This window comes from Mus musculus, chromosome 19, assembly GCF_000001635.26.
Source record: "Mus musculus strain C57BL/6J chromosome 19, GRCm38.p6 C57BL/6J".
Lineage (NCBI taxonomy): Eukaryota > Metazoa > Chordata > Mammalia > Rodentia > Muridae > Mus > Mus musculus.
The window spans coordinates 13,779,688-13,800,389 of NC_000085.6; the positions used below are offsets into that span (position 1 = coordinate 13,779,688).

The 20,702-nt window shown below is 37.3% G+C and overlaps 2 protein-coding genes and 1 pseudogene across 2 annotated transcripts; 2 read left to right on the forward strand and 1 right to left on the reverse strand.

The window, feature by feature from the left end:
- The first annotated feature begins 860 nt into the window (after positions 1 to 860).
- On the forward strand, positions 861 to 1,927 carry Olfr1496 (olfactory receptor 1496). Its single transcript, NM_146989.2, has one exon. The coding sequence runs from the start codon at positions 927 to 929 to the stop codon at positions 1,878 to 1,880; it is 954 nt and encodes a 317-aa protein (NP_667200.2). The 5' UTR covers positions 861 to 926; the 3' UTR covers positions 1,881 to 1,927.
- Positions 12,278 to 12,827, forward strand: Gm19218 (predicted gene, 19218; annotated as a pseudogene).
- Olfr1497 (olfactory receptor 1497) lies at positions 14,978 to 15,922 on the reverse strand. The gene has a single exon (NM_146741.1). It carries the CDS (start codon positions 15,920 to 15,922, stop codon positions 14,978 to 14,980), a length of 945 nt encoding a protein of 314 aa, NP_666952.1.
- Between the last annotated feature and the right edge of the window lie 4,780 nt (positions 15,923 to 20,702).

The window sequence follows — 20,702 nt, forward strand, 5'->3', positions numbered from 1 at the left end:
ATCTTGTAAGATTTAAAGGAGGAATGTAAAAAAGTCTTGGGACCATTTTCTACCTTTTGTATTTTTGTTAATATGAGAAGGGTACATATCTGTGTTCAGATGCATGTGTGTCGAATCGGTTTGTGTGGAAGCTTGATGTCTACTTTGGGCATCATTATTCAGGAGATATCCAGAGTTTCTTACAGTGATCTGGAGTTTCTGATTCTGCAAGATTAGTTAATCAGTAAGTCACAAGATCCTCCTATATTAACACAAGCATGAGCTCACACACACACACACACACACACACAGAGACAAACAGACAGATACGAGAGAGATAGAGAGTGGGGGAGGAGGAGGAGGAGAAGCAGGAGGACAAAGAAAAGGAGAATGTAGAGAGTTGGTAAGTGAGGGAAAGGGAAATGAAGAGACAGAAAAAAGGAGATAAGCAAGAAAGAGGGGGGAATGAAACACACATTACCACTATGGCTGGTTTTTGTATAGGTGCTAAAAACTTAAACTCACATCCACAAGTTTTTCACAAAAAACACTTTAACAACTGATCTACCTCCATAGCTTTTCATTGTGTATTTTAGGTAAATAATTTTATGGTATATTGCATCTTTACAATATGGGTCACATATCTGTGTTCTTAGTTTAGAGATTTAAATTTTAGAGCCATCTATAGAGATTATGGTCAGAATATGCTCACTGAGAAAAATTAATTATCTCTTTATTGTTAAGGAATTTTCTTAGCCACTGCACTGCTAAGATGATTCTTTAGTAAGTAGTCCTTCTACATAAACATAGAAGGAATTTCTCCTTCAGCATCAAAGAAGTGTAACTCACCCAAAATCTTGCTGCAGAAAAAAGTAATACTATTCAGGGGTTGTTTTGTTTTGTTTTGTAGAGTTTGAAATGCTTGTGTTCTTTTTCTGCAGATTAGAATGAATATGGATCAAGAAAACCAAACCAGCATCTCTGAATTTATCCTCCTGGGTCTCTCCAACCAGGCTGAGAAGCAAAAACTCATCTTTGTGATTTTCTTGAGTATGTACCTGGTCACTGTGATTGGAAACAGTCTCATAATTCTGGCCATTGGTTTGGATATACATCTTCATACTCCTATGTATCTTTTCCTTGCCAACCTATCTTTTGCTGATATTTCCTCCTCTTCGACTTCAGTCCCTAAAATGCTAATGAATATTCAGACCAATAGTCAATCCATTTCCTATGAGGGCTGCATTACACAAATGTACTTTTCTATTGTGTTTGTTGTCATTGACAATTTTCTTTTGGGGGTAATGGCTTATGATCGATATGTGGCTATCTGCCACCCTCTGAATTATACAAACATCATGCACCCCAGGTTCTGTCTTTTACTTTCTTTCTGTCCATGGGCTCTAAGCAATATTGTTGCCCTGACACATACTCTTCTGGCCAATCAATTGATTTTTTGCAACCATAACACCATCCAACACTTCTTCTGTGACTTGGCCCCTCTGATCAAACTTTCCTGCTCAGATGCAATGATCAATGAACTTGTAAAATTTGTTGTGGGATTATCAGTCATCACCTTTCCCTTTGCCCTCATTCTCTTCTCCTATGTCTGCATCATCAGGGATGTACTGAGAATTTCATCCACGGAAGGAAAGTGGAAAGCCTTCTCTACCTGTGGCTCTCACCTGACAATTGTATTCCTTTTCTATGGTACCATTGTAGGGGTTTACTTTTTCCCTTCATCCACTCACCCTGAGGACACAGACAAGATTGGTGCAGTACTCTTCACAGTGGTGACACCCATGTTAAACCCTTTCATCTATAGCCTGAGAAATAAGGACATGAAAGGTGCCCTTAGGAAGCTCATCAATAAAAGTCATTTGCTCCCTTTGATGTCATGATTGTCTGAGTTTGATCTACATAACTAGGTGATTTAGTTCAGCATTTGTAGAATAGTTTTGATAATCTAACCTTTAGTTAACTACTTTGTATATGCCAATTATCTCCTACTTCCAACTCTGAGTGATAAGTGCTTTTACACATTGTTCTGATATTGGAAATAAGATGCATTATTTCCTTTCATGGTAAGTAACAAAAAACAAAATTAATTACATTGTATACTATTGTAAGCCTTGGTTCAAATTGTTTATGATTTGATTTGTTGATTTACATTGCAAGTTTCATACCTACAGGTTTATCTTTTAATAGCTTACTAGTTCCAGAGGTCTGGTACACATGACTAGAAGAGGATATTGAATAGAGTTGATTGAATAGAGAGGGTAGAAAATCTGGGAAGAGTTGGGAATGGGGAAGAAATATCATTGAACTATATAGAATGAAAATTAAAAACTAAAAATAAGTAAATAAATTTAAAAGAAGGAGAGTGTGTGTTAAAACCAGATCAAAACAAAGACATTATGGGTCAGGATTTTTTGTATTTCCTGGCCCCTGCTAGTCACATACCTACTTTAGACTATTTACTTTTTAGTATATATATTCTCAGAAAAAGTATGTTTTTCATCAACTATGTTTCTCATCAATTGAAATTAATTAGAATAGGGCTTTGATCGAAATATTAAACATTTAGTAGGCTGGAAAAGATTTCAAACAAGATTTTATCATTATCTTCCAAATCTCACCTGGATCAACAATTCAACCTCTCTAAAATCGAGGTACATGTATTTGAAAATATTCTTGATTGTCTAGGAAATGTGACTTAAGTTGGTTTACATCTATGTGGGCCTTGCCTACTGTTCTATATGCTTTGGCTTAGAGATTCTATATAATTTTAAATACTATACCTCATTTTCAGTGAGTTCCAAGAAGACCTGTAATAGAGTTGTGAATAAGTTTCAAGTTTCACTGTGAATGTACAATTGATAGAAATAGTGTTATAAATTCCCATAATTACCTTCATAAACTCTCATGATAAAAAGGCACAGATCTGTGTCTAATTGTTTATACTTTCCTGACTCATTCTTCAACTTGTCATTTTCAACAAACATCCATAAACAATTTTCTATTTACCAGTTTCTAGATGTCCTCCAAAAGACTAAAGGAATGAATAACATACAGTCTTATTATGTTTCCAAACCAAACAGAAAATGTGCATAAATTTTACATATTTCTTAAATCAGTAAGCAAAGGCAATATTGGTCCATTACTAAAGTAATTAATTATGAAATATAAGTAAAGAGTTTGTGAAGTTTACACTTGATCCTATTCCTAGTTGATTGTTCTAGGCATGATGAGAAAAAACAATATATATATATATATATATATATATATATATATATATATATATATACTGCAAACATATCACTAGTAGCCTTTGTTATCTAACTATAATTAATACAAATGTAAAATAAGTTACCCACCAAAACATTACAGAACAATCTCACCATGGTGAGAAATGATCCCTAAAACTGAATGTGTTAAATGACAGCAATATTTATTTTCACTAAAAAAACCCAAACAAACAAACAAACAAAAAAATCACATTTTCTGTACCTTAATGAGAATCAACAAAAGAAGGAAATGTTGGGTTCTTGGCTCTTATGTCGCAATACATGAAGCAAATCATAAACATGTAAATTAATCAATTAAATAAATTATAAGCATAAAATAAGGTAATACAGTTTGTACTTAAATGAAACGGAGGAAGAGTGACTAGATAATAGATATGATGACATTTTAGGTAATGTGCTTCAGGAGAGAAGAAATTGCCTATCTGAGTTTTGGGAACAGTAAAATGAATAAAACCAGGAAGTGAACAAGGAGAAAGTATGGGAAAAGAATTCAAAGAAAGAAAAGAGTGACTTGAAGGTGGTTGAATAAGAATAGGTTTGTGATACCCAAAGAACAGGATGTAGATGGGCGAGAACAGAATGTGTGAGGAGAGGTGAAGCGGATACTGCAAAGGAGAGATGAAAGAAATGATCCATGTTCAGTCTTATTTTGGCTACAGCAAAAAAATTGTTATATTCAAGCATCGTAATTATTCAGGCCATGAGAGTAAGTGAAATTACCCTCAGGATGACTATGGAGAAAGAATGTGACACAGGTCCAAAGACCCTAACATTTATAAACAGAATAAAGAGTCTTGAAAAGCTGATGAAGCAGGCTGTGAGTTTAAGACCTCTTTGAGCTTCCCAGTAGGACAGTCTCAAAAAAAAAAAAAAAAAAAAAAAAGTAATGTTATACAAAGAAAGACAAGGGAAACGTATTGTTTTTGGTTAGGTTAAAAAAATAGCTTCAAAGTCCACAAAAGTAAAACAAGATTTTTGAAATCAACCTTTAGCTGACTGTAAAAATTCTTACATGTTAGCTTACATGGAGACATAAAATACTCTATAGGCTGCTGAGGGAGAAAATAAGCTGATGGAATTTTCCAGGACTGCATGCTACAATACTAACAAGCCAGCAAGACCTGCCTACTGAGGCAATAGTGTCATAAACATTATGTAGGTAACCAACTGCTTTCTGGTGAAATATGAGGCCTGATACACAGGAGAGATTTTATATGTAACAGCGTAAGCCTGAAGAAAAAAAATCCCATTATGGGAAAGATCATAGGTGCTTTAGTGAATGGAATTATTGTTTTGTTTAATTTTCATGTTGTCAAACTACCTTCCCAATATTTATTTTATATACTGTGCTGTTCTCTGACCCTTGGTCTGAGAAGCATATTTTGGCAGTTGCTATTGGTAACACAGTGTTTCACTCTTGATCAAAGTGCTGAGGACAAATAACTTATTCTCAGCTTACCATGAGTCCATCTATCTAACTGTGCCTCCCACCACCCAAGGTTTAGAGAGAGTATGAGGAGGAGGAGAAGAGCTGTGAAATTCTGACTTCTACACGTGGCATGCATGACTATTATACATGTGAATTTACTGCATCTATGATTACCTACACAAGTCCTTCACAAAATCAAGCCAATCAAAATTCCAGCATGTATCCAGGAGTAGCTTTCAAGGGACTAATCTTGAAAATGGAGCAATTGATACTTTATAGCTGTAGAAGGAAAGTGAGTCTCTCTCCTTTGGTGATGCCATCAGTAGTTTGTTCATTGTCTAGTTCATGGCAACAGACCGATGGGCATATGGATAACACAAATTTGATTCAGTGGGTTATTAATAGCAAATAAATAAAATGAAGACATGAAGCTGGAAGAGAGATCAAAGTTAGTAGCATATAATTGAAGGGTATGATCAAAATACATTATATAAATGTACACAACTTACAAATAATAATAAAAATATTTTAAAATGAAGTGAAACTTTTGATTTGCTAGTTTTTCAGCTTTCTGCCAAGGAGTTCTCTATTTTAATATTGAAATCAAGTAAAAATTACTCCAGAATAGACTTGGAGAAGATGTAAACCTCTCACCTCTTCCCCCCCTCCCCCTGCTTACCTCCTTCCACTTGCTTATGTCTCTGTATTTCAATTCATAGATGCACACAATATACCATAGTCAATTTCCCCAATTATCTAATTCAAACACTCCCACCCTCCAACACATTTTCATCCAAATTGTATGCACTTTTTAATAGTCCTTGAATACTACTAGTGATGCTCATCTGGACATGAGTGTTGGGTGATCTAAGGGAGCATGGTTAGGATACCAGTGGGCACTGCTGAAACAAAAGGGACACTTTATCCCTGAGAAGACTTTAATTGCAAATATATCCTAATCTGGGAATAAGGTTGCCTTAAGCTTCCTCTTTCTGTGAAGGACATCTTAACCAATTTGACCTTGTGTGGAACTAGTATAGGCATCCACATTTGCTGTGAGTTTGTTTATGTGACAGCGATGTCATGTTCAGAAGACAGCATTTTATGGCATTACTCCTCAATCTCTAGCTGTTAAGTTCTTTCCAAATCTTCTTCAAAGATAGCCCATGACCCCTGAGGAAGGAGCTGATATCAGAGTATAAAACTACCTAAATACACATAGGGAGATAAGAAGATAGAGACAATTTAGTTTCTGATATGCTAGTCAGCCTGTTTTATATACAACATGAATAAAATGAATATGTGAAGTGAAATAATGATGTCACAGAAAGAAAAATGTGCTAATATAAATATAAAAACGCATAGAAGCACAGAATAGAATTGTTGTTGCTAAGTGATGAGACACAGTTAAAATAAAGAATTGATGTGTACATGGTTTTAAGTACACAAGTTCAACAAATTCTACTTAACCATTGGACATTTTGCTAATAGTTAACAATAGCACAACATAGTTTTAAAGATTATGTAAGAGGAGTATATTATTGTGTTCTCATCATTATTTAAAAAGCAATATCTAGCTATGCCATGTGTTGATAAATGGAATACTCATGAACTGCTACCAAAATCTACCTTATAAGCCAGCCATTTAGCCCTCGGTGTTGATCTAACAGAATGTAAAATATATAATTTTTCAAGGTTCCTCACAGATGTATGTCACAGCTTTATTTATAAAAGTAGAAACTATGAAGATTTTTTCCAATCTATAGGTTGTCAATTTGTCCTATTGCCTATGTCCTTTTCTTACAGAAACTTTGCAGTTTCCTGAGGTCCTATTTATAAATTCTTGATCTTAGAGCATGAGCTATTGGAGTCCTGTTTAAGAAATTCCAGTACAAGGAAACACCAGGGCCAAGAAGTGGGAGTGGGTGGGTAGAGGGCAGGAGGGTATGGGGGACTTTTGGGATAGCATTTGAAATGTAAATGAAGAAAATACCTAATAAAAATAGAAAAATAAAAATAAAAATAAATAAAAACAACTTGGTGACCTCTAAAAATAGAAAAGAAAAAGAAAAAAGAAAAGAATTCCCCCCATGCCAATGAGTTCAAGGCTCTTTCCCTCTTTCTCTTCTATTAGATTCAGTGTATCTGGTTTTAGATTGAGTTCCTTGATCCACTTGGACTTGAACTTAGTACAAGGTGACAAATGTGACTCTATTTTCATTCTTCTACATACAGACAACCAGTTAGACCAGCACAATTTATTGAACATGCTTTCTTTTGTCCATTGTATATTGTTGGCGTCTTTGTCAAAGATCAAGTGACCATGTGTATGGTTTTATTTCTGGGTATTCAATTCTATTCCATTAATTAATGTGTCTGTCTCTGTACCAATACCATGCCATGCAGTTTTTATCAATATTGTTCCCACATCTGACAGAGGGCTAATATCCAAAATACATAATGAACTCAAGAAGTTAATCACAAAAAAAAAAAAAAAATCAAAAAATGGGGTATAGAACTAAACTGAGATTCACAACTGAGAAATCTCGAATGGCTGAGACGCACCTAAAAAAATGCTCAAAGTCCTTAGTGATCAGATAAATGCAAATCAAAAGGACCCTAAGATTCTACCTTAAACCAATCAGAAAGGCTAAGATCAAATACTTGGGTGACAACACACGTTGGAGAGGATGTAAATAAAGAGGAACACTGCTCCATTGCTGGTGGGATTGCAAACTGGTACAACCACTCTGGAAATCAATCTGAAGGTTCCTCAGAAAACTGGAAATAGATCTACCTGAAGACTCAGTTATAACACTCTTGGGAATTTACCCACAAGATTCCTCACCATGCGACAGGGGCACATGTTCCACTATGTTCATAGCAGCCTTATTTGTGATAACCAGAAGCTGGAAACAACCCAGATGTCCCACAATATAAAAATGGACACAGAAAATGTGGTTCATTTACACAATGGAATACTACTTAGCTATTAAGAAGGAGGACATCCTGAGTTTTGCAGGCAAATGGATGGAACTACAAAATATCATCCTGAGTGAGGTAACTCAGATCCAAAAAGACATGCATGGTATGTACACACTAATAAGTGCATATTAGCCACAAAAAAGTACAGAATACACAAGATACAGTCCACAGAACTCAAAAAGGTCAACAAGCTGAAGTGTTCAAGTGAGGATGCCTCAGTCCCACTTGGGAGAGAGAAGAAAGCTATCCCAAGTGAGGAGGAAGGGAGCGATCTGGGAGGAAAAGTGAATGGGGTGGGGGCAGTTAGGGGGAGAGAGGAACCTGATCTGGTATTGGGGAGGGAAAAGTTCTGAAGCCCTGAGGGCCAGCAGAAAGAATGGAAATAGGAAACCTGAGGAGATAGTGGGTTGGGGGGACCCTCCAGAATGTACCAGAGACCTGGGAGGTGAGAGAATCTCATGACTCAAAGGGAGGGACCTTAGATGAAATGCCCAATGTTAGAGAGAGGGAACCTATAGAGCCTACCTCCACCAGAAGACGGGACATCTAGTAAGGCATGGGGTTGCCATCCTACAGTCAAAACTCTGACCCATAATTCTTCCTGTCTGAAAGAATTACAGGTATGAAAATGGAGAGGATGCTGAGGAAAAGAAGGTCCAGGGGCAGGCCCAAAGTGGGATCCAACTCAAGGGGAAGTCCCAAGGCCTGATACTGTTACTGAGGCTATGGTGTACTCACAAAAAGGGATCTATCATGGCTGTCCTCAGAGAGACCCAAGATGCAGCTGAAAGAATCAGATGAAGATATTTGCACCCAATCAATGGACAGAAGCGGTTGACCCCTGTTGTTGGATTAGGGAAGGCTGAAAGAAACTGAAGAGAAGAGCGATCCTGTAGGAGAACCAGCAGTCTCACTTAATCTGGACTCCCGAGATATCTCAGATACTGGAACTCCAACCAGGCAGCGTACACCAGCTGATGAGGCCCCCAACACACATACCATTGAGGACTTCTGGGTCTGTGTTCATTCAGAGATGATGCACCTAACCTGAAAGAAACTGGAGGCTCCAGGAATTTTAGAGGTCAGGTAGGGTGGGGGTGGGGACATCTGTCCTGTCCAGCAGGACTCAGCTATTCGTGGGTATGAGGAGAACCGCAAACCTGCAAGAGAAATGAGCAGGGGGCGGGGGGGGAGGGGGTTCAGGGAAGAGCGAGACCAAGGAGGATTCTTGTCAAGGTCTGTTTATTAGGCTGAAAAAGCCAGGTTATAAGCACACAGGGAAATAGGGATGGGCTAGGGGGAACTAACAAAGAACAAAGAAGTAGGCATCTGGGGACATGAAGGCCTGAGTCTTATCGCAGGAATGTAGATTCCTTCTTAACAGCCTGGGATGTCAAGCTGGGCTCAGCACATAACTCAGGTCCTTAGAAGTCTTGGGAGTCAGGAAGAGATAAGGAAGAGGGGACTATAATTCAATCTTTTAGGGTCTTAGGTGCTAGGAAGGGATGGGGAGGAGGAGGTGACCGGCTCTGAGCACAAGGCCATTTGGCTTATTAGGATGGGAAACTGCAAAAGGCTTACTTTCTCACGGTATGGTCTCTAACAGACATCCACATGGAGACAGGGAGTTGGGGAGGAGGTATGGTATGTGGAACAGTCAGAGGGTGGACAGGTGAATGGGGAATAAATATAGAGTGTAAAAAATAAATTAATTGATAAAAAAGAAATATCCAAAATAAAACAGTAGAAATTAGAAACTATGCCAATGTCCACAAACACATACATAAACAAACACAGAATGTTGTATCCATGGCATATAGCAATGTCCAACCATAAAAAGTAGCCTAGTCATGTATGCCAAAGAGTTAATTACTCTAAAAAATACTAGTGAAATGAACAATGCATCATTTCATAACTTATTGTGTAAATTTATATGAAATTCTACAAAATTTACTAATAAAATATGACAAAAAGCTGAAGAGTGGTTCTTTTGGATGGGGTGAGGAAGTGGTAAGAAAGGGGATATAAGAAACTATAAAGAGTACAAAGATACTTTGAGGAGAGAAATTACATACACATATAAATTATGCACACACATAAGTACAATAGTTTCCTGAGTTAAATTTGTGGCTATTTTGGCATATGGAATAAACTTTCGTAAAGCAAAAATCAGAATGCAATTATGATAGTACAAAAATAATTCTAAAAATATGTATAATTCAACATTTTAAAATTTTGTTAACTAGTGAGAAATAACAATAATTAGTATTTTCAGGAAAACCCTGAATGCTTTAAGTGGTTATTTAAAATATTAGAGAAAAAAAATACCTAGAATTAAAACGAGATTTATACATCTGGGACCTCAAAATTGGGAAAGATGAATGGGACATATAACAGAATTCCCACAGTAGAAAACCTACAGTAAGAGCATATGTGTTCTTTGGGTAATTGTAAAGAAGTTCAGATGTGACCATCCAGATAACAACAGTGTTATTATACTCAGTGTAATGTCAAACATGGAGAGTGACATGATGGGTTTGTCTGTTTTTGTACTGAAATAAACACTTCTATAATTATGTATAAATGTGTACAGACTTTTCACATTTTCCTGATTTAAAACCACTGTACTTCATGGTGTAAATAATAACTCAATGCACTTAATTCTCCAGGTCTCCAACCAAATCAAAACCAAACAAAGCAAGATATAAAGATCAGACTAGGGATCCATCCCATAATCAGCCTCCAAATGCTGACACCATTGCACACACTAGCAAGATTTTGCTGAAAGGACCCAGATATAGCTGTATCTTGTGAGGCTATGCCAGGGCCTAGCAAACACAAAAGTGGATGCTCACAGTCAGCTATTGGATGGATCACAGGACCCCCAATGGAGGAGCTAGAGAAAGTACCCAAGGAGCTAAAGGGGTCTGCAACCCTATAGGTGGAACAACATTATGAACTAACTAGTACCTCCAGAGCTTGTGTCTCTAGCTGCATATGTATCAGAAGATGGCCTTGTCGGCCATCACTGGAAAGAGAGGCCCATTGGTCTTGCAAACTTTATATGCCTCAGTACAGGGGAATACCAGGGCCAAGAAGTGGGAGTGGGTGGGTAGGGGAGTGGGGGAGGGTATGGGGGGACTTTTAGGATAGCATTGGAAATGTAAATGAAGAAAATACCTAATAAAAAATGAAAAAAAAAAGATCAGACTAGGTAGGTCACTGCCCAGTAGCACAATATTTCTTAGCTGTTTATGGAGGAAGCTTTCATCAAGGAAGTAGTTGGAAAGAAATTTGTAAGATAGTAGCTCATCAGAGGCAACACTGCTATCTCAAAGAAGTCAAACATTCCCTTAGATCTTGCATATGGATATATAAGAGAGCATATAAATTCAGTAACTTAATACTTTGTCATATTTATGAGGCACCTTAAAGTACCTCAACAAACTTCTCTCATGCACTAAAATTGAGAGTACAATTAAAATCCAGATGCCACTAAAGAAAACCACAAATCTGTGAGGCACTGAAGGAAAAAAAAAAAGTAGGCATTAAGGTTCAAAATAAATGAAGAGAGACTCTGAATACCAAAGACCAGAACCTGTCTCCTCTGCCACTTTCTTGCTACTCAACTTTTAGAAGTCACACCACCTTTCTGGGCTTTAGTTTGTTCTTTGCTTTGAGATCTCTCCTTTCCTTTGCTAAGTGGAATAAATACAATTAATTTTAATTATGAGTTTTCAGCAGGGAAAAATGAATGACTCATATAAAGGTTTTACATAATACCCTATATATGGTAAAGACATGTTATCTCAAGAATTGTTAAATAATTATTATTAACCTTCCCACTTCTGTTGGAAGTGTCCTCATCCATGGTGGATCTGAGCTGGGGATAATCTACTCCAAATATTTCCAAAATAAAGAGACACACTTATCTCCACCTATGACTGTTGATTATGATTAAGAACATGGCTAATCACTATAATAACCTATTAATAGAGGCTAAACTTACTTAGAACTTTCCTACTCCTCTTGGGTTCCAAATTATTTCATGACTGAGACACATACATACATACATACATACATACATACATACATACATACATACGAAGAATCATACCTGACCCAGGTAAGTGCTCAAAGCACCTACTATAGAAGATAATGCAGACAGGGAATATTTACATATGATACACCATGTGAGGTCACTGTACCTGTATCCACAGTGTCATCTGTGCAAAGACAAGAGCAAAAGCACATGCAAGTACTCTGATATCTGTCATCAGTGCAATATTCCCCTCATTCTTTCTAAGGGTGCATATCCACCAAACACTCTCCTAATATACTTGATATATGTCCTTACTGGAAAAGTTCATAGTACTTGGAAGCTGCTACTTCTTTATTTTATACATATAACTTTCTCACCTTTTCATACACACACACTCATATGCACACACACACACACACACACACACACACACACACACACACATTGAAATATGAGCCTTTGGGGGCTATAAAAATAAGTACTCAGTCTGGCAGTAGTGGTGAGAACAGTGGGGAAGATAATTATGGTGGTGATAGTTTTAGAAAGCTGCTGGATTAGTCTGAGAGCCTCAAGCTTGAGACTCCAGGAGGAATTGCCACACCATCAGTGTATGATCAGCTTCTAACTTTGTATTTACTCAAGAAAGACAAAAATAATACAAGATATCTTTGGAAGAGTATACTACCTGCCATAAAGTTTGCAAATTCTGAACTTGGGTAAATTTGGTCAGTTGGACAGCAAATCTTACAAATAGCTTTTCCCAGGATCTATGCCACCATCAATGCCTACCAGTGCTGAAGACTGTACAGCAAATTATGAAAACCCTTAGAGATTCAATGAGGAGACAGTCCTTTGCCCTGGACTCTCAAGGTTATAACTCCATAATTATAGATGATATCACAGACTTTGACAGGCTTAATGTGGAAGAGTCTATGAAAGCTGTGTTGTAATAAGGATTGCAGGCAGACTCCACCACAAGAATGGTTCTTTCCAGGAATCAGCCTCAGGAGCCCTGGATATTTCTTTGAACATGTTTATTCTCCTATCAGAGTCTCCTCCCGTTCTTCCAATCCCCAATGATGAGGTACATTGTACAGGTTTCTCTTCAGAGACTGTGTTGATTATCCTTGGAGCTGTTTTCATTGTATTCATCACTTTGGTTGGAATCACCAGTATTATCAGCTAGTTTCTGTCAATGCCTGGACTCCTAACACAAGTAGCAAAGAGGTTGCTGTGGCAAACATCAAACTAATGTTCATGACTAGCCTTTAGGTGGAGTGAGGTGCTTGGGATTTAAGGAGAACTACCAAATCCACAATGCCACATGCTCTCTGTAGATTTTGCTCTTTCTTCCCACCTGAAAACAAGGAATCAGTGATGCAGGAAAAGCTGACGGGTGGTGAAATATTTCCTGGTGGGAAGTTTGCCAATGCTACATTTTTCCATATGTGCAATATCCACTGTATGAGGACAGAATGAATTGAGAAAGCATCTTACATGTTTCTATGGAACTCTTTTAAATTCTGATGTCTCATTTTAGAAGAAGGGAAGGGGCATGGTGTGCAATGTAAGCTCAAGGAAGCTCAAGAGTTGAGGGATAGCATGCAGCTCTCTTGCTGTACATCCCAATCCTGTGCAGAAAAGCAAATGCAGAATGCATCTATTTTTGTTCTTTTATGAAAGCTCCTGAAAATCTGAGGTGGTTATTGTACCTTCAGGTTAAAACAAGTGTGGTTCATTTATTCAATAAATATTTAATTGAATCATAAGCTGTTTCATCTAAAGCTGTACCTAGAAATGTCATATTTTGGTCTCACTATAAGCACATTATAAGTTTGTCCTTGTATCAAAAATACATTTTTAAATTTAGTATCTTTTGTTCTTTTTATTATTTTGAAATTTTATATATATATCTATAGTGCATTTAGATCAAATTCACCATCCTTCTTATCTGGTCCCTCCCATAGAGTTTCTTAATTAAAACAAAATTGTCTCAGCTGTGATAGTTACATAATTTCTGTTTTCATTGATTTTATTGACTCTTTTAAATCATCTTTGGTAATGCAAGTTTCAAACTAAAAAGGAAAAAATAGTTCTTTGGGCTGTCTTCTACCACTACAAGTTAAAATTTTATATTTCCTCACCAGATAAAAGGGGAAAAGGCAAGTAAAATAACAATAAATTCCAGGTTGTATGATTCAGTTGAGGCAATAGATCATAGCTAGAGGAAGTAGAAAGAACAATTAAGAACTTGACACCTAGTTGATTAGCAGCTCTAATTTTCCACTTGCCCTGAGTGGATAAATTAGTTCTTTCACATGATTGTGTGTGTGTGTGTGTGTGTGTGTGTGTGCATATGATGTGTGTCTGTGTGTCAGTGTATCTGTGTACAGTTATATAGTTGTATAGTTGCATATTTACATATACATCTAGAACAATAATACTACAGCACACCTCACAAAGACAGCTAAAAATTTAAAACAAAAATTCCTATGACAGAACTTTGTAATTCCTGTAAATTTATAATTTTTAAAAAACTACTTACTACTATTACTACTACTACTACTTTAATTTCACTATGATCATTCAAATACTACAAAACAAGGAAGCAGCGATATTCAAAGTTCTTAATGATAAACCTTGGAGAATTCTTTTGAAACAGAGTACCTGTAAGTCCAGATAGTTTTGTGATTGCTCTCCAAATATTTTTGCCTAGTTATCATGTATTTATTGTGTCAAGAAATCTACTGCATTCAGTAAATACTAGTGAAAGACAGAGCCATAGTGTGGACCCACTCATATGTTGGAACGTCAAAAATATAATTCTATCAAATGAATTAATCTACTCAGTTTTTAGGAAACTTAAGTGCTGATGAAGTTAGAATACAATGGTCATCTTTGAACCCTGGGAATGATTCATTTATATAATAAATTTGCACTGAATAGTTTTTATTTTTGATGATTTATTTGTTATGTACAGGTAATAATAAAATATTATGTTCTTATGTCATCTATTGTCCAATTGTGAATATAGATAAATAACACACACATAAAACATTCTCATAATTCAAATGTTGACAAGAAGTACATAAAAAAAATAGGTCAGAAGTAAAGATGGGGTGTTTCAGTACAATTTTGAGTTCAAGAAAGCCTGCCAAAATGAGTGATGTTTCAGAAAAAAATAAAACAAAAGGTGAAATAAAGGAAAGTAGAAATAAAGGAAAGGAAAAGTAACTAGGGTGCCCTGGAAATCTTTGATCTTCTCAGAGATTTCGTAATTGCCTCTTTTACCTCTTTATTTCTCAGGCTATAGATGAGTGGATTCAGTAATGGGGTCACCACTGTATAGAACACAGACACAACTCTGTCCCTCTCCGAGAACTGATCTGTATTATCTCTCAAGTACATGAAGATAAGAGTACCAAAGAAGAGAGCTACAGCAGTGAGGTGGGAGGTGCAGGTAGAGAAAGTTTTGGCTCGGCCTCCAGCTGAGCGGATTTGCATAATGGCCACAATGATAAACAGATAGGACACAGAGATCACCACAATGCAAGCAGGCATGACAAAAATGGCAAAAACAATTATCACCACCTCTTGAATGTAGCTGTCCCCACATACGAGTTTTAACAATGGGGGGAGGTCACAGAATATGAAATTGATCTCATTGTTTCCACAGAATGAAAGAGTGAAGGCTGTGACAGTCCGAATAAAGCCACTGGAAAAACCAGCCACATATGCCCCAGTTACCAGACCTACACGGGCCTTCTCAGTCATGATGGTGACATAAAGCAATGGTTGGCACACAGCCACATAGCGGTCGTAGGCCATGATTGCCAAGAGGTAGCAGTCAATAGAAGCAAAGAAGGTAAAGAGGAAGAATTGAACTGCACAGCGAACTTGAGAAATGGTTGAGCCATGTTCCCACAGCACAGCCAGCATCTGAGGGATGATGACAGAGGAGTAGCAGATGTCCACAAAGGAAAGGTGGCTGAGGAAGAAGTACATTGGTGTTTGAAGTCGGCGGTTCTTCTGGATTAGAATGATCATTCCTGTATTCCCCAGCAGGGTAGCGAGGTAGAAACTCAAAAATAAAAGGAAGAGAGGGAGCCCCCACTCAGGATGTTCAGTGAATGCAGTCAGAAAGAACTCAGTCACGAAGGTGTAATTCCTCCCAGCCATCCATCTAGAAGTTTACCTGTGAGGGCTAAGACAAGATGAAAAGAAGAGGACCTCACAATAAAATAAGTCATTTCAAATAATAGAGTGTAAATTAAGTCTCTGATATGTAGTCTTTTACTACAGCAAAGTTTGCAGACTAAGGAAAAATTAAAGAAATGCAGATCTCACTGTAAGATAAAATGTGATGGATAGTTCTATTATAGGAGGCATGGTGAGTAAGTGGCCCATGGACATATCTAGTACAATTGCTCTCCAACTAGCTACATGATGTTATATGGAACACTTAATCTGAACCTTAATTTTTCCCGTCAGAAGAGACAAATCTACCCATATGCTTATGAAATGATCCACTGATTAATTGTTCCTGTCTGAAAGATCTGCAGGGTCAAAAATGGAGAAGAGCCAGAGGGAAAGAAGGTCCATTGACAGGCCCAAATTGGGATCCAGTTCAAGGGGAGATCCTGGGCCTGATACTATCACAAACAAGAGCTTAGCATGGCTACCTTCCAACAAGCAGCTGAAAGAGTCAGATGCAGATATTTACACCCAACCATTAGACAGAAACTGGTGACCCCTGTGGTTAAATTAGGGGAAATCTGGAATAAGCAGAAGAGGAGGGTGACCCTATATGTAGACCAGCAGCCTCATCTAACCTGGACCCCCAAGATTGATCAGACACTGAGTCACCAACCAGGCAGCATACACTAGCTGATATGAGACCCCCAATACACATACAGGAGAGGACTGCTTGGTCTTGACTCAGTGAGAAGAGATGCATCTAATCCTCAAGAGACTTGAAGACCCAGGGAGTGGGGAGGTCTGTCGGGTAGAGAGGGTGGGGACATCCTCTTGGAGACCCAGGGCAGGGTGGGAGTTATGGAATATGGAACAGTCAGAGGGTAGACTGGGTGGGGAGTAAAAACTGGACTGTATAAAAATGATTAAAGAAAAATAAATAAATAAATAAATAAATAAATAAATACCAGATGTAGGACAATGGAAAGCTAAAATCCCCACATAGGCTTAGAGTCTTGTTTAAATTTTTAAATGAGCTTCTTTTGTTAGCTTTCTTTCAGTTCATTTTAACTTTCAATAACTGGTATGACTCTATGCAACATACTTTCATAATAATATTCCATTACTAATTGAATTCATCTTTCAAGTGAAAGTAAAATGTGAAGTAATCAGAAATGTGATCCATATATATTATCTCACAAGGAAAAAGAGAGGCTTTAGGATCCCTAGACACTACCATCCCAAGAGTTTTAAGTGTCTATAAACCTACATTTCTGTAGCATACACCACCAACAAACCCTAGAGAAGGTCTGCTCTCAACAGGATATTGAGAATTTCAGATTCATTTATTTTCACACAAGTGAATTACAAAAGACATGTTAATACATACCTACCAAATACTCACAAATGTATACTTATGTATAATTTTGTATCTAATTACCCAGAACTTTTGTGTGACCAACATTTTTCTATAAATAACATAATGAAATCTTATCAAATTGATAATTTTGTATGGTCTATCTGATCACCAGTAGTATAGGAATATACACCACATTATTTCCTCGTAAGGGTATGTAGTATCTTTAATTCATTGAAAAGTATTTTCTTCTTACAGTATACTCTTTAATAAAATTACATTTAGTAACTAGAGAATTTCTTTCACCATGCTTATCCAAATGAGCATTTTATAGTCTACAAACAAAACAGTATAATCCAAAAGAAAAAATTTATTATTAATCATCAAGAGTCTGTGCATGTAGAAACATTTCTGCTTTCAATTCATCAATATGAATTTGTAACAAACAGTTGTTGGAATAATTCAAGCTGGCTGGAAATAAAGACTGTATGGAAAAATGCATGCATACACACACTGGCATTAACCTTGCAACCAAGATAGCAAACACAAGCTTCTAACAAAATCCCATGAGGATTGGTTATTCTCAAAGCCCCTACTAAAGGTAATTTAATATTGAATCTACATATTTGAAAGGGAAAAACAAAAAAAATTACAATGCAGTATGAATGAAAATTGATAGGGAAGTCTGAATGAATAAATTTGGGAGTTCTTGAAAAAGTTCTAAAACAATGCTGTAAAGAATGACTTGGGTGATTAGAACCACAAATGCTACTAAAGCCAGGCCAGTGTTAAGCTGAGCTGATCCCCAACCATTGGAAATAAAGAAAAAAATAGTTGTACAAATAGTGAACTGTTTTTACCTGATTCTGCTAGTACCTTTCTTCTTGATGTGAATTTCTACCTGTGGCCTACCATTTTAGGTAATTCTGGCATCCAGTTCAGAAGGTAGGACCTTGAGCAAGTCATAGTTTCTTTCTACCTTTAATTCTTATGCCTTTCTTTCACTTTTCTAAAGGTGCAGCATTTTCTAATAGTCATTGTATCATGGATGATATGAGGTACAGTCTGTCCTTTTATGTCTTAATCTCACTGCAAGGAACATGTCTCTTTCCTTTCAGCATGATCAAAAAATATATCCCTGACCCTAGTTTCCTGCAATTGCCTCAGACTTCTGCCTCAATAGCAAGAATTAGGAGACTGTCATGTGTCCCTAAGCTTCTTATTGGACCATTGTGAATATAAGATGCTAGATATGTATCTTATAGTCAGTATCAAAATGCTACAGTTTAATTAGCTCCTGGGGTGTCTCTCCAGGGAAGGTGATTTGGGGACTTCCTAACAAGGTGTCTAATCTCTTCAAACTTTTCTCTCTAATTTCAAACTCTCAAATCCCCACAAGTCACACTCTTTCTCAGCAGAGTATACTGGGGCTGGTTAATAGATTTGTCTTCTAATTACTTTGTACAAATATGAATCAATTTTGAAGAGGCTGCTATATTTCATTTTGATGTTACCCTAGCCAGCTATGACTTGTTCACAAACTGATGCTGTTTCTTCAGTATGAGATCTTGCTTGCCTTGACCAAAACATACTAGAATATATGACTTTTAAAGTTCACAATTTGGTGAATATGATCAAAGAACAGTATATACATATATAAAAATGGCAGGGCATGTGTGATGTTGACACCTATAATTCCAGAATTAACAGGGTAGAGGTAGGAAGACTTCTGGAAATTCAAGGCCAGACAAGAATACAAAAATTGCCTTGAGACCTTGGTTCAAGAGAAACAGAGAAGAGAGGTGAGGGTGGAATGTCCTATGAAGCTCATTAATTTGTTAAACTCATATATTTTTATTTGGCAAAAGCATAGAACAAAGCATAAGCAGTAAGGTAACCCAATCACAAAAGAACACAAATGGTATACACTCACTGGCAAGTGGATATTAGCCCAGAAACTCATAACACCCAAGATACAATTCACAGACCACATGAAACTCAAGAAGAAGGAAGACCACAGTATGGATACTCTGGTCCTTCTTAGAAGGGGGAAAATATCCATGGGAAGAGATACAAAGTTTGGAGCAGAAACTGAAGGAAAGGTCATCCAGTGACTGTCCCACCTGATGATCCAAACCATATAGAGTTACCAAACCCAGACACTATTGTGGATGCCAAGAAGTTCTTGCTGACAGGAGCCTGATACAGCTGTCTCTTGAGAGGCTCTGCCAGTGCCTGACAAATACAGAGATGGATACTCAAAGCCAACTCTTGGACTGAGCACGGGGTCCCCATTAGAGGAGCTAAAGAAAGGACCAGAAGAGATAAAGGGGTTTGCAGCCCCATAGGAGGGACAACAATATGAGCCAACCAGTATCCCCAGAATTCCCAGGGACTAAACCATCAACCAAAGAGTATACATGGAGGGACCTATGGCTCCAGCTGCATATGTAGCAGAGGATAGCCTTGTTGAACATCAATGGGAGAAGAGGCTCTTGGTTCTGTGAAGGTTCTATGCCCCAATATAGGGGACTGCCTGGACAGGGAAGCAAGTGTGAGTGGGTTGGGGAGCAGGGGGAGGGTGAGAGGATAGGGGATTTTCAGAGGGGAAACTAGGAATGGGGATAACATTTGAATGTAAATAAAATATCTAATAATAATAATAAAAGAAATTGGACCTTATGAAATTGAAGTACTTCTATAAGGCAAAGGACACTGTCAATAGGGCAAAATTACAACTTACAGAATGGAAAAACATCTTCACCAATCCTAAATCTAGCAGATGACTAATATCAAAAAATATATTAAGGACTCAAGAAGTACTTTTCCCTCACGAAACAAGAGATCAGATTCCTCTTTCTTCCCTGCTCCCCCTTATCCACTTTCCCTCCCAGGTCCCTCCCTCCAGAAGTTAGACACCAACAACCCAAATAGTGATTAAAACATGGGGGAGATAACTAAACAGAGAATTCTCAACAGAGGAATCTCTAATAGCCAAAACACACTTGAAATATTCATTATCTTTAATCATCAGGGAAATACAAATCAAAACAACTCTGAGATTACACTTTAAAGCCAACACAATGGCCAAGTATAAAACCTCAAGGAACAGCACATGCTGGCAAGGATGTGAAGCATCCTATTGCTGTTGGCAGGATAAACTTTTATAATTAATCTGGAAATCAATTCCACAATTTCTCAGAAAACTGGGAATAGTTCTATACTATACTTCGAGATATACTTCAAGAACCAGCTATACAACTCCTGGCCATATACTCAAAGGATACTCCACCTTCCTAAAGGGACACTTGCTCAACTATGTTCACAGCAGTTTTATTGTATAGCTGGAAACAAACTAGATGTCTCTCAACTGAAAAGTAGATAAAGAAATGTGGTTCATTTACACAT